This window comes from Salmo salar, chromosome ssa14 (genome assembly GCF_905237065.1).
Source record: "Salmo salar chromosome ssa14, Ssal_v3.1, whole genome shotgun sequence".
Taxonomy (NCBI): domain Eukaryota; kingdom Metazoa; phylum Chordata; class Actinopteri; order Salmoniformes; family Salmonidae; genus Salmo; species Salmo salar.
Window position 1 is genome coordinate 3,262,867 of NC_059455.1, and position 14,974 is coordinate 3,277,840.

A 14,974-nucleotide genomic window follows, 5' to 3' on the forward strand; every position below is an offset into this window, starting at 1 on the left:
AGAGCAGGTGCTCTTAATGTTTTGTAAACTCATTTTAAAACACTTATTTTTATCTAAAATCTCTGAAATCCTATTGCTTTGAATAAAGTTAATTAGTCACATTTCTCATATCGAAAGATGAGTTCCTTTATGAGCTTCCCCTGTAGTCCAGACTTATCTCTTCCTTGGTGATCCCTTGTTCTTCTAACGTGTGTGTTTTCTCTCTTCAGCAGGAGTCTGTCGAGGGTTTAGATTAGAACAACTTACTGCTCTCCATTGATACACTGCTGATAGGGTAGACATGCAACCTGTGTGGGTTGGTGGTTGGCTGGGTGGGTGGGTAGGTGAAGGGGTAACAGTTGGATTCCCTCTCTATCTCTCTCTTCCTTTCTTCTCTTCTCACCTCAGGTGCCGGTTCAGACAGAACTCAGCTAGTCATCCTAGTCAGTCAGGTGTAGGGCTTATTGGTCGGGGGTCAGGGGTCAATCATTGGCCCAGTTCAATAGGGGGACCCCCCCTGGCCCTTGCCAAACCATTCTTCAAAAAGCACAGTATGTTTTTCTCATTAACATTGTCCGGTCACACTAATGAGTACGGCACACATGTGGCTATGCATTTAAGAGGCATCACCGGAGGCCTCCTGGTTATTTGGTTTGGTACAAAGCTACTCTCTTCATGGGCAGGGGGGAACTGCTAGAGGACGGCTTGAGCTAAAAACAAAAGAAAAAAGAACGACATGCATTCATTTTCATTTAATTCAAAGATATTGAAGATTATTGACTGCCTGACTGATAGTGGTCATATTATGTGCAAAGTGAAACTCTTTGTCTGAGAGTCAAAGTGAGGGCAGTGGATCGCTCTTGGCAGCGATTGCCTCTATAAGCTCTTATCTAGGATGAGTTTTCCATATCCCAAGTGTAGCTTTGGCATCAGGAGGTGAATAGCTAAAGAGACCTCCAATCAGCTGGAATTAAAAATTTATATTTTACAGTAATATTTTACACACTTTTACTTATGTTCATATACACCCAGTAAACACTTATGTCCAGTGGGTTGCTCGTTCCAAGTTGGGCTCACGGAGAAAAAAACAACTTGAGTAATTAGTAATTATCCAGCTGTAAAGATGTGAACATTCACAACAACAAAAAAAGCACAAAACCTCTAGGTCACATTAGATAGAAGCCTCTTCGGAAGTAGTGTTCCACCACAATCGTCCACGCTCATTAAAGGACTCAATATACAACAATGTTTACTGCTCTCCTGAGTGTGCTAAAGTGTGCCCAGGTATAAACCTCCTGTAACCTGAATCCATAATACGTTTCCCAGTTCCCGACAGCTGTGACCCTATTGGCTAAGGGAAAGGTCAACGCTATGCAGAGAGGGCAATGCAGCTGCCTGTCAAAAGTGGTTAGTCATCAGCTACTGTGACATACATGGGAGTTTTTGATAATGAGCATTCCGTGTAAGGGGGTTCAGAAGTTCAAAGCTGCAATGTGTAAAGTTTCATTCCAAAATGCTATATACAGTGCATTCGGAATGTATTCAGACCCCTTGACTTTACAGCCTTATTCTAAAATGGATTAAATCATTTTTTTCCCTCATCAATCCACACACAATACCCCATAATGACAAAGCAAAAACAGGTTTTTAGAAATGTTTGCAAATTTATTTATTTTTTAAATAAAAAAATGAAATATCACATTTACATAAGTATTCAGACTCTTTACACAGTACTTTGTTGAAGCACCTTTAGCAGCGATTACAGCCTCGGGTCTTCTTGGCTATGACACTACAAGCTTGACACACCTGTATTTAGTTTCTCCCACTCTTCTCTGCAGATCCTCTCAAGCTATGTCAAATTGGAAGTGGAGTGTCACTGCACAGCTATTTTCAGGTCTCTCCAGAGATGTTCGATCGTGTTCAAGTCCGGGCTCTGGCTGGGCCACTTAAGGATATTCAGAGACTTGTCCCAAAGCCACTCCTGCGTTGTCTTGGTTGTGTGCTTAGAGTCGTTGTCCTGTTGGAAGGTGAACCTTTGCCCCAGTCCGAGGTCCTGAGTGCTCTGGAGCATATTTTCATCAAGGATCTTTCTGTACTTTGCTCCATTAATCTTTTCCTCAATCCTGACTGGTCTCCCAGTCCCTGACACTGAAAAACATCCCCACAGCATGATGCTGCCACCACCATGCTTCACCGTAGGGATGGTGCCCGATTTCCTCGAGACATTCAGGCCAAAGAGTCCAGTCTTGGTCATCAGACCAGAGAATCTTGTTTCTCATTGTCTGAGAGTCCTTTAGGTGCCTTTTGGCAAACTCCAAGTGGGCTGTCATGTGCCTTTTACTGAGGAGTGGCTTCCGTCTGGCCGCTCTACCATAAAGGCCTGATTGGTGGAGTGCTGCAGAGATGGTTGTCCTTCTGGAAGGTTCTCTCATCTCCACTGAGGAACTCTGGAGCTCGGTCAGAGTGACCATCGGGTTCTTGGTCACTTCCCTGACCAAAGCACTTCTCTCCCGATTGCTCAGTTTGGTCAGCTCTTGGAACATTTTTGGTGTTTCCAAACTTCTTCCATTTAAGAATGATGGAGGCCACTGTGGTTTTTTGTTGTTGTTACCCTTGCCCAGATCTGTGCCTCAACACAATCCTGTCTCGGAGCTCTACGGACAATTCCTTTGACCTTATGACTTAGTTTTTGCTCTGACATGCACTGTCAACTGTGGGACCTTATATACACAGGTGTGTGCTTTTCCAAATTATGTCCAATCATTTAAATTACCACAGGTGGACTCCAATCAAGTTTTAGAAACATCTCAAGGATGATCAATGGAAACAGGATGCACTTGAGCTCAATTTCGAGTCTCATACCAAAGGGTATGAATACTTATGTAAATAAGGTGTCTGTTTTTTATTTTTTTTACATTTGCAAAAATCTCTCCAAACCTGTTTTTGCTTTGTCATTATGGAGTGTTGTGTGTAGATTGATGATTATTTTTATTTATTTAATTCAGTTCAGAATAAGGCTGTAACGTTACAAAATGTGGAAATAGTCAAGGGGCCTGAATACTTTCTGAATGCACCGTATCGATTTTCAGAAATCTTAGTAAATTCTATTTTATTGTTTAAAGAAATTATTAAGCCACCTAAAGTCACTGAACCCCCAGCCATAAGACTGCTGAACAATTAATCAAATGGCCACCCGGACTATTTACATTGACCCCCCCCCCCTTTGATTTTGTTTTTACACTGCTGCTTCTCACTCTTTATTATCTATATGTAGAAATTGCCTCTACTAACCTGTACCCCCGCACATTGAATCGGTTCTACCCCCTCTATATTGCCTCGTTATTGTTATTTTATTATGTTACTTTTATTATTAAAAATGACTTTAGTTTATTTGTAAATATTTTCTTAACTATATTTCTTGAACTGCATTGTTGGTTAAGGGCTTTTAAGTAAGTATTTCCCGGTAAGGTCTACACCTGTTGTATTCGGCGCATGTGACAAATACAATTTGATTTGATTTGATTTGAAAGCGATTGGTGTGTTTTTTCACTATCTAATCATGGAATGGGGTTGTTCAATGACATATTTTAAACAAATACATGTCTATCACTTGATGGTTTCATTTCAGAGAGACAAATAATCATGTTTTTTTTTGCTAAATGCTACACTACATGACCAAAAGTATGTGGACACCGGTTGTCGAACATCTCATTCCAAAATCATGGGCATTAATATGGAGTTCTTCCCCCTTTTGCTGGTATAACAGCCTCCAGTCTTCTGGGAAGTCTTTCCACTAGAAGTTCAAACATTGCTCCAGGGACTTGTTTTCATTCAGCCACAAGAGCATTAGTGAGGTCGGGCACTGATGTTGTCAGTTGATTAGGTCTGGCTCGCAGTTGGCATTCCAATTCATCCCAAAGGATTTCGATGGGGTTGAGGTTATGGCTCTGTGCAGGCCAGTCAAGTTCTTCCACAACGATCTCGACAAACCATTTCTTTATGGACCTTGCTTTGTGCGCTGGGGCATTGTCATGCAGGAAACAGGAAAGGGCGTTCTCCAAACTGTTGCCACAAAGTTGGAAGCTCGGAATCGTCTAGCATGTTATTATATGCTGTAGCGTTAACCGGGGAAGCTCTAGCAGGGCAGAAATTTTCCAAACTCACTTGCTGGAAAGGTGTCATCCTATGACAATGCCACGTTGAAAGTCACTGTCATCAAGGCAATGGGTGGCTACTTTGAAGAATCTCAAATCTCAAGTGTTATTTCATGGTTTTGATGTCTTCACTATTATTCTACAGTGTGGAAAATAGTATAAATAAAGAAAAACCCTTGAATGAGTTGGTGTGTCCAAACTTTTGACTGGTACTGTATATCTGAGGTGATAAAACAAAGACCAGTGTGATTTTATTGTTATACTGGGCAGTTGGTTTTTTGATTGTTTAATGTTGTGGTCTATGATGTTGAGTTCTGCAAGATTATATCATTTGATTATATTCATTACACGTTTAGGAACCTTACTTTCCAGTTGTTTAATGTTCCTATGAAGAAGTTCCAGTAGCTGAGTGAATACGAGTCTAGGAAGTATGGCAATGTGAATTTACAGGTTTAGTAATTTGCGCAATTTGTGCAATTTGTGTTGTGCTGTGCTGTATTTTACTTTTTTCTATTGTATTAAATTTTTTTGTTCGATGAAATTGTATATGCAGTGCTCCCTTGAAAAAGAGACACTAGTCTCAATGGTGACTATTTGTCTCTTTACACAGGGCGCCCGTGTGTGGTTACACGAGGAAGAACAATACCTCCCCAGCACTGTTTCCTCTTGCTCTGGAGGCGTGGTGGTTTTCGCTACTGAATATGGACAGGTAAGACCATAACACTCCCCTTTTAAAGACAAAATTATTCACCCAAGTGAGTTACAATAAAAATCTGGCAACACCTCAAGAATGTGCTTACCTTCTTTTGGGGCTGCCAGAATTCTGTATTTATTGGTTGGGATCCCCCTTTTCCCAACCTTGCCTGCATTGAAAGTATCTGGCAGCACAACATAGGGAATATACATAAAATGTTATAAACACAGGACAGCAGACCTTGGAAAAAAAGGAAGGGATGTAATTTCAGAATCTAGTAACCCCTTTCCTTTTTTAATGCTGTGATCCATATATTGTGAAAACAATGGATAGACAGGTTTGTAGCTCGTTTAGGGGTCATAGCGCAAAAATCAAATTAACCAATGGAATTTGAAGGCCAAAATGATCAACTATGTTTAAGGAATATTCAGACCGGAAATAAAACTTTTTGGGTTGTTGCAACATATAAAGCATGATTTCTCTAAAGAGGATGATCCTGGAAAGGACTCAAATAAAGGCTGGACACTACTATGTCTATAAAACTCAATATAGGTTACTTGAAGAGTGTTTTTCTTACATGACTAACAATGGTTTACTTGAAGAGTGTTTTTCTTACATGACTAACAATGGTTTACTTGAAGAGTGTTTTTCTCACATGACTAACAATGGTTTGCTTGAAGAGTGTTTTTCTTACATGACTAACAATGGTTTAATGATGAGCACTACAGAGGAGGCAACCAGCATACAGGGAAGAGCATACTGGTAGTGCAGGCTGATACACCCATAAAACGCTGTGGACAGGCTCTTAAAATGCCTGGTTTAGTGCTTATTAAACAATCTGTAAGGTCACTTTGAACACCCCTGTGTTTTGGTGTGTACTTTGGGTTACACTTACCCACAACTCAAAACACTGTTGGGTTTGTGATTAAGGCTGTTGGGTTTGACTCCCTAGAGGTCAGTTGCTAACAACACCTTAGAAAGAGAGAATTGATGTCACTGAAGCTGACACAGCCCTGACAAACAACTAACACTCAAGTTGACACAGTCCTGTCAACGAATTTAGCCACCGTAACGGAGGTGAGTGGTGAACCATGCTTGTGTGAGGATTCACCTTGACTGAAACCTCAAGAAAAGAAAGGGGGATACCTAGTTAGTTGTACAACTGAATGCATTCAACTGAAATGTGTCTTCTGCATTTAACCCAACACCTCTGAATCAGAGAGGTGCAGGGGGCTGCCTTAATTAACATCCACATCCTCGGCGACCAGGGAACACTGGGTTAACTGTCTTGCTCAGGGGCAGAACAACAGATTTTTACCTTGTCAGCTCAGGGATTCGATCCAGCAACCTTTCGGTTACTAGCTCAAGACATGCAGGCTTTAGCTCACCTGGCTAACATTGCCACAATATTACCAATCCTATTTGCCATCTCTTCAATCTAAGCCTACAGGAAAGTGTGTGCCCTCAGGTCTGGAGGAAAGCAAAAGTCATTCCGCTACCCAAGAATAGTAGTCGACCATTTACTGGCTCAAATAGTCAACCAATCACCCCGTTACCAACCCTTAGTAAACCTTTGGAAAAAATTGTGTTTAACCAGATACAATGCTATTTCACAGTAAACAAATTAACAACTGACTTTCAGCACGCTTTTAGTGAAGGACACTCAACATACACACTTACACAAATGACTGATGAATGGCTGAAAGTAAGACGATTGTTGGAGCTGTTTAAGTGAGGTTGATATGGTAGAAATTGTGTTTTTATACTGAACAAATAGCATATTAGGGATTGCAAATATGTAATAGCACTGGAATTATCTAATTTACTTACATATGACACTTTGGAGAGGTTTAGGGACACTTAGAAACGTCCCGTGACCACACTTGACACCACTTACTAAAACATCTGCCCATTTCTAGTTGTTAGGTCTATCAATCCCATTTTCTTCTGATATTGTTCACATTGTGGAAGCCATCTGATGTGTTTACAGCTCTGGGCATCAATAATTCACTTATATCTTGTCAATGAAATAGTACTTTAAAAATTTTAAAAACGATTATTTTGTGTGTGCTTGATCTTATGTATTCTGAACTATGTAACTCCTATCTATCTTCTGATCATTTCCTCACAATCTCCCAGATGTTTTCTTTCCAAATATACCAAGTATTGGCATGTCAGAATCATGTTATTACACATGAATAGCAGTTACTTTTGGGTATGTGTATTTAGGCGGAAATCTACATTTTGCCATTTCCCAAACTTCGGCGAACTTTAGCCACCACTAGCTAGCAATCAATGGAAGTGATAAAGGCATGTGTTTGCCTTTTAATTAATGGACAAAACAAGTATGGAGTTGATTTGATTTGATTTCAGTTGATTTGGCCATGAAATTCTGACAATTGTACACATCCCCCTATCACTCCCATTTAGATTTTTAGCTAATGTGGATAAAGTTAGCTGAATTTTGTAGTGGCTATTTACAGAAAACCGAAGCATGGTTCCTCCTGGCCAATAGACTACCCTGGGGGTGAGGAAACATCTAACATCAACTTGTAAAATCCCGAACTTCCCCTTTAAACCAGTGTTAATTTTGTCAGATATTTTAGGTATAGTTTTAGTCTTAAGCTAAGTTCGAATACTTATACTAACTGCACTAACCGTACTATTTGTGAGGCAAATTGAGTATATAGTATGCTTATTGGTCATAGTATGGATATAGTTAGTATGCCAAAAGTTCCCAGATGATGTACTAAATTCGCCAAAATACAAAGTATGCATGCAGTAGACACTATTTCCGTGTTTTTAGGGCCCATAATGCAATTCTCCAGAAAATGTGCGTGGTTTTCAGATTTGAAGAAAATGGCGGAAAATATGCAGCCGAAGTCCGACGAGAGCAGATACAAATTCATTGCTTTAACTAATTATGACAAATGTTAAGAAAATGTTGAGCAATGTAATAAAGTAATGACTTTTCAAATAAGTTACGTTACAGATGATTTTGTCTGACAATTTGTTAGCTACGCTATCCTTACGAACCACATAGCATTACAGCAGTATTTACCGGTATGTTAGCTAGTTACCTTATGTTAGTTGGCTACTAATACATCAAACTTGCCAGACAGTATATTTACTATCTGCTACCAAACATTTATTGACTTGATTATTCACATAATTCTTAGCTAAGTGGTATTGTCCTTGTGTGTTTCAATGGGCATTGTTAATTCTGGCTATCTACTCCGATTTCAGAGCACTCTCATGCAGAATAACTGATGAATTTACGAACGTTCAACACCCACTGAATATGGTCGGTGTCAGTAAATGTCTGCAAAATAAAGAGTAATTAAATTATTGCCTGCAGCACAGTTACAGTCACCAATGCTCTAGATAACATGAAAACAGCCTAACCAGCTCTGCTAGGGAGAGTAAAATGGTCAGAGTGAGGTGTTCTCTCATTTGAGTGGAAATAGCTAGCCAACGTTAGCCAGTTAGCTTGGGTGCTTGACTGCTGTTGAATGCTCGGATCAGCGCTACTCCTCGGCCAGAGTGTCCAGTGTGTGCTCTGAACACTTCGAGAGCGAAATGCTCGGAATTTACGAACGGACAATCTGACAATTTACAAACACCCGAAATCTTAAAATGTTTAGCTCGTAATTTGTTATGCTAACAAGCTAGCAAGAGTTTACATAGCAACAGCATCAATTTCCTATAGACAGGCAAAGCTCTAGTACGCTCAACTGAAACGATACTGTTAGTTTACAGTATACTAAAATAAACGAATGGTATATAGTATGTAGTATATACTCATTAAGTATGCAAACCCAGCCTATTGCGGACAGTCTGAGCACTGATGGAGGGATTGTGCGTTCCTGGTATAACTCGGGCAGTTGTTGTCATCCTGTACCTGGCCCGCAGGTGTGATGTTCGTATGTACCGATCCTGTGCAGGTGTTGTTACACATGGTCTGCCACTGCGAGGATGATTATCTGTCCGTCCTGTCTCCCTGTAGCGCTCTTAGGCGTCTCACAGTACGGACATTGCAATTTATTGCCCTGCCCACATCTGCAGTCCTCATGCCTCCTTGTAGCATGCCTAAGGCACGTTCACGCAGATGAGCAGGGACCCTGGGCATCTTTCTTTTGATGTTTTTCAGAGTCAGTAGAAAGTCCTCTTTAGTGTCCTAAGTTTTCATAACTGTTACCTTAATTGCCTGCTGTCTGTAAGCTGTTAGTGTCTTAATGACCGTTCCACAGGTGCTCGTTCATTAATTGTCTATGGTTCATTGAACTAGCATGGGAAACAGGGTTTAAACCCTTTATAATGAAGATCTGTGAAGTTATTTGGATTTTACGAATTATCTTTGAAAGACAGGGTCCTGAAAAAGGGACGTTTCTTTTTTTGCTGAGTTTAGTTTGTTGGTGATGTGGACACCAAGGAACTTGAAGCTCTTAACCTGCTCCACAACAGCCCCGTCGATGAGAATGGGGGTGTGCTCGGTCCTCCTTTTCCTGTAGTTCACAATCATCCCCTTTGTCTTGATCACATTGAGGGGGTTGTTATCCTGGCACCACACTGCTAGGTCTCTGACCTCCTCCCTATAGGCTGTCTCATCATTGTCGGTGATCAGGCCTACTGCTGTTGTGTCGTCGGCAAACTTAATGATGGTGTTGGAGTTGTGCCTGGCCATGCAGTCATGGGTGAACAGGGTGTACAGGAGGGGACTAAGCACGCACCTCTGAGGGGCCCCCGTGTTGAGGATCAGCGTGGCAGATGTGTTGTTACCTACCCTTACCACCTGGGGGTGGGGGCTGTTAGGAACTCCAGGATCCAGTTGCAGAGGGAGGTATTTAGTCCCAAGGTCCGTAGTTTAGTGATTCGTTTTGATGGCACTATGGTGTTGAACGCTGAGCTGTAGTCAATGAATAGCATTCTCACGTAGGTGTTCCTTTTGTGCAGGTGGGAAAAGGCAGTGTGGAGCGCAATAGAGATTGCATCATCTGTGGATCTGTTGGGGCGGTATGCAAATTGGAGTGGGTCTAGGGTTTTTGGGATAATGATATTGATTTGAGCCATGACCAGCCTTTCAAAGCACTTCATGGCTACGGAAGGCAGTGCTATGGGTCATTAGTGGGGAAGGACTGCCCGTTCCATGATCTCGCCATCACGGTTGACAACTCCCTTGTGTCCTCCTCCCAGAGTGCTAAGAACCTTGGCGTGATCCTGGACAACACCCTGTCGTTCTCCACTAACATCAAGGCGGTGACCCGATCCTGTAGGTTCATGCTCTACAACATTCGCAGAGTACGACCCTGCCTCACACAGGAAGCGGCGCAGGTCCTAATCCAGGCACTTGTCATCTCCGTCTGGATTACTGCAAGTCGCTGTTGGCTGGGCTCCCTGCCTGTGCCATTAAACCCCTACAACTCATCCAGAACGCCGCAGCCCGTCTGGTGTTCAACCTTCCCAAGTTCTCTCACGTCACCCCGCTCCTCCGCTCTCTCCACTGGCTTCCAGTTGATGCTCGCATCCGCTACAAGACCATGGTGATTGCCTACGGAGCTGTGAAGGGAAAGGCACCTCCATACCTTCAGGCTCTGATCAGGCCCTACACCCAAACAAGGGCACTGCGTTCATCCACCTCTGGCCTGCTGGCCCCCCTACCTCTGAGGAAGCACAGTTCCCGCTCAGCCCAGTCAAAACTGTTCGCTGCTCTGGCACCCCAATGGTGGAACAAGCTCCCTCACGACGCCAGGACAGCGGAGTCAATCACCACCTTCCGGAGACACCTGAAACCCCACCTCTTTAAGGAATACCTAGGATAGGATAAAGTAATCCTTCTAACCCCCCCCCTTAAAAGATTTAGATGCACTATTGTAAAGTGGTTGTTCCACTGGATATCATAAGGTGAATGCACCAATTTGTAAGTCGCTCTGGATAAGAGCGTCTGCTAAATGACTTAAATGTAAATGTAAATGTAATTAGTCATTTAGGCAGGTTACTTTGGTGTTCTTGGGCACAGGGACTATGGTGGTCTGCTTGAAACATGTTGGTATTACAGACTCAGTCAGGGTCAGGTAGAAAATGTCAGTGAAAACACTTGCCAGTTGGTCAGCGCATGCTTGGAGTACACGTCCTGGTAATCCGTCTGACCCTGCGGCCTTTGTGAATGTTGACCTGTTTAAAGGTCTTGCTCACATTGGCTACGGAGAGCGTGATCACACAGTTGTCCAGAACAGCTGATGCTCACGTGCATGCTTCAGTGTTGCTTGCCTCGAAGCAAGCATAGAAGTTATTTAGCTTGTCTGGTAGGCTCGTGTCACTGGGCAGCTCTCGGCTGTGCTTCCCTTTGTGGTCCGTAATAGTTTTCAAGCCCTGCCAAAACGACGAGCGTCCGCGCCGGTGTTGTACGATTCAATCTTAGTCCTGTATTGATGCTTTGCCTGTTTGATGGTTCATCGGAGGGCATAGCAGAATTTCTTATAAGCGTCCAGGATAGAGTCCCATTCCTTGAAAGCGGCAGCTCTACCCTTTAGCTCAGTGCGGATGTTGCCTGTAATCCATGGCTTCTAGTTGGGGTATGTACGTACAGTCACTGTGGGGACGATGTCATCAATGCACTTTTTGATGAAGCCAGTGACTGATGTGATGTCCTCCTCAATCCCGGAACATATTCCAGTCTGTGTTAGCGAAACAGTCCTGTAGCTTATCATCTGCGTCATCTGACTACTTCCTTATTGAGAAAGTCACTGGTGCTTCCTGCTTTCGTTTTTGCTTGTAAGCAGGAATCAGGAGGATCGAGTTATGGTCAGATTTGCCAAATGGAGGACAAGGGAGAGCTTTGTTCGCATCTCTGTGTGTGGGGTAAAAGTTGTTTTGAGTTTTTTTCCTCTGGTTGCACATTTAACATGCTGGTAGAAATGTTGGTAAAATGGATTTAAGTTTCCTTGCATTAAAGTCCCAGGCCACTAGGAGCGCCACCTCTGGTTGAGCATTTTCTTGTTTGCTTATGGCCTTATACAGCTATGAAAAATATAGATGAAAACTCTCTTGGTAAATAGTGTGGTCTACTGCTTATCATGAGACACTCTACCTCAGGCAAGCAAAAGTTCGAGCCTAGGCTATAAAACATTGGCTACAGGTTAAACAATTTAGGCATACAGCTCTTTTATTCCCATTGTAACCTTAGGATTGGGGTAAATAACAGTGATTCCCATAAATAGGGTACAATCTGAGCTTTCAAACAATTCCAGAAATATTCCTGTACTCTTAATATTCATAAAATTGATATTTCCAATTTTTTTCAAAACAACTGCACTCGCATTTGCGGACCGCAATAACGGCAACACAGATGTGATGTCACGTCCTGACCATAGAAAGCTTTTATTTTCTATGGTAGAGTAGGTCAGGGCGTGACTGGGGGGGTTAATCCAGTTTATATTTTCTATGTGGGGTTCTAGTTTAGTTTTTCTATGTTTGGGTGATTTGTATGATTCCCAATTAGAGGCAGCTGGTAATTGTTGTCTCTAATTGGGGATCATACTTAAGTAGCATGTTTTCCACCTGTGGGTGATGGGATATTGTGTTTATGTGTAGTTTCATTGTCGTCACGTTTCGTTTATTCTTTATTGTTTTTGTATTGTTGCTGAGTTTTACTTTATATTAAAGATGTGGAACGCTACTCACGCTGCGCCTTGGCTCAATTATTCCAACGAACGTGACATGTGATCAAATAAAAATGCCCTACATGAAAGTAAGAGAAAGTAAACATTATTGTTTTTAATTTAGGTTAGTTACAATTGAAGTGGCCTTGCTGCACCTCAGTTCAAAAGATTGACGAGTGACTGAAGTGACCGCCCGAGAGCTGGTGGGAGAGCCGAGCATGTTAATTCTGCCAATGAGAGGATTGCATTAAATATTCTGCAAAGCCATGCATGCTTATGATTGGACAAAACAGATGAAAAGGTGTTTCATGTCAAATTGACTGTCCGTTAGACTCACATGGAATTCTCATCTTGTCACATTTACGTCAACTAAAATGAAAATAATTTTGTTATATGAATTGTTTTTTTCAATGCATCTTGTCTCATTATCTTCATTAGTTTTCGTCAGGGAAGATATGTTTTGTCTTAGTTATTGTTGACAAAAATTAACACTGCTGTAGCCCTTTCCTGCAATCAGATGACCAAGTGGCCTTATGGGTGAAATGTTATTCATATATTAATAAACATTTATTTTTATTTTTTACACAGAAAATCCGATGTTTTTATGTCAAACAGCTTTGTTTATATTTCAGTCTTCTGTGATTTATATAAAGTGTAATATTGGGATGCAAACTCAAAATGTAATACATTTAAACTCTATATCTGACATGGTACAGGTGTCTTCTTTTTGTTAAGCCCATAACCATCTGTGTGAGGTGTACACTTTTGTTTCAAAGTAGATTTGTTAAAGACTACCAAGAAACACTGTGTGACCCTGTTTTAGCTCACTGTAGTAAAAGGTTAAAAATGGTCTATCCGACAATGACCTTAAGGCCTTTAACCAGTCAGAAGTGTCTTGGCTTGTGTCAATATGTGTTGTTAGGTTTTAAATCAGTCTTGGCTCAGCACAAGGCAGTGTTTCACGGTCAATCCCTTTAAGGGCTTAAGGTGTCTCACTGCTGTCAGGTTGACTCACACATAGAGCGGTTTAGTTGGTAGATATCATATAAAGATGTCACAGGCACTCTGCCGGGGTATATGATTTAGGTCAATTATATTGGCATTGTCTGTTTTACAGAAGAAATGAAGCACAGTAAGAATTGTTTATGATATTGAGTTGTTATTCCATGTAAGAAATGCCTTCCTAATACTGTATACATACAGTTATCTAACTGAATGGGTATTATTTGTGTAAGAGATTGAGGTAAATGCAGTGTAAATGGAACTTTTTTATGTCTGTTTCTTATCATGGAACAGAGCTGTAAAGGATATTGTACTGGTGTATAACACAGGAGCGCAACTTTGAACTTTAGAAGACAACCTGGCGGTGGGTCTGGGTGTCCTCCCTCAGAATTGTTTTGGGCATCTAAAGCTCATTTCCTGCATTTCTACTAGGGCTGTCCCCGACAACACCAACAAAAAAATTGTCGACCACGAGAAGTCGTTTCTTCGATTGGTCGAAATTTTTAAACGTGTATTTTTCCCTATATGTTTTAAGAAAATCAGCTAGGCTATAAGTACTGAATTTGTCTGATGCTTTAATCCGGCTGTTGCATTACATAATTAAGACACAAATGACTCGAGAGAGCCAGAGATTAAGATAGCCTAACCAGAAAAAAAAACCTGTTCTTGACCTTCCTCCCGCTGCTGCTGTCCTTCACAGATTCTGCCGTTATCCTCCTGAAGTTGTAGGTAATAGGCTACACCAGTGATCGGCAACCTTTTCCATTTGGAGGGCCAATTTATCTTAACATTTCTACCAATATGAGTGCCCATTATGATCATTGTCTGTGGTTAATCTGCAATATTCCCGCACCAGCTGTAGGCTATTTATGCAAGGGATAAGAAATAATCATGTATTTTAGGACGTTTCCACTGGATCAGATTACATTTTCCCTTTCATGTGGAGTGGTTATTGAAATGGAGAGAGCTGGAAATATTATTCAAATACTTTAAGGAATTATTGTGATTCTCAGTAGATTCTAAAAACAGTCTTCATTTACTTGTTGTTTGAGGTGAAGAAAAATATACTTCGAGAAGCTACACAGTTTATTAGTGGTGGTGAGTTAAGACAATGAGAAATATTATCAGATATCTCCAAATTGGCACATTTATAGGCCTACATTTGCACGCAGGTCATGTAGACTAGTCCTACTTTTCTTTTTTTTTAAGCCCTTTTTCTCCCAATTTCGTGGTATCCAATTGGTAGTTACAGTCTTGTCCCATCGCTGCAACTCCCGTACGGAGCTGGGAGAGACGAAGGTGTAGAGCCGTGCGTCTGCCGAAACACATCCCTGCCAAGCCGAACTGCTTCTTGACACAATGCCCACTTAACCCGGAAGCCAGCCGCACCAATGTGTCTGAGGAAACACTGTACACCTGGCGACCGTGTCAGCTTGCATTGCGCGCCACAGGAGTTGCTAGTGTGCGATGGGACAAGAACATCCCTG

The 14,974-nt window shown here is 41.6% G+C and overlaps 1 protein-coding gene across 2 annotated transcripts in view; it reads left to right on the forward strand.

Annotated features, from left to right (window-relative positions):
* The window catches only part of myo10 (myosin X), a 299,501-nt gene that overhangs the window by 58,670 nt on the left and 225,857 nt on the right, over positions 1-14,974 (forward strand). For both annotated transcript variants that reach the window (XM_045693795.1, XM_045693796.1), the window contains one exon: positions 4,744-4,842. In XM_045693795.1, the coding sequence (XP_045549751.1) occupies positions 4,744-4,842 (99 nt within the window). Of the gene's footprint in view, positions 1-4,743; positions 4,843-14,974 lie in introns of those variants that run through there.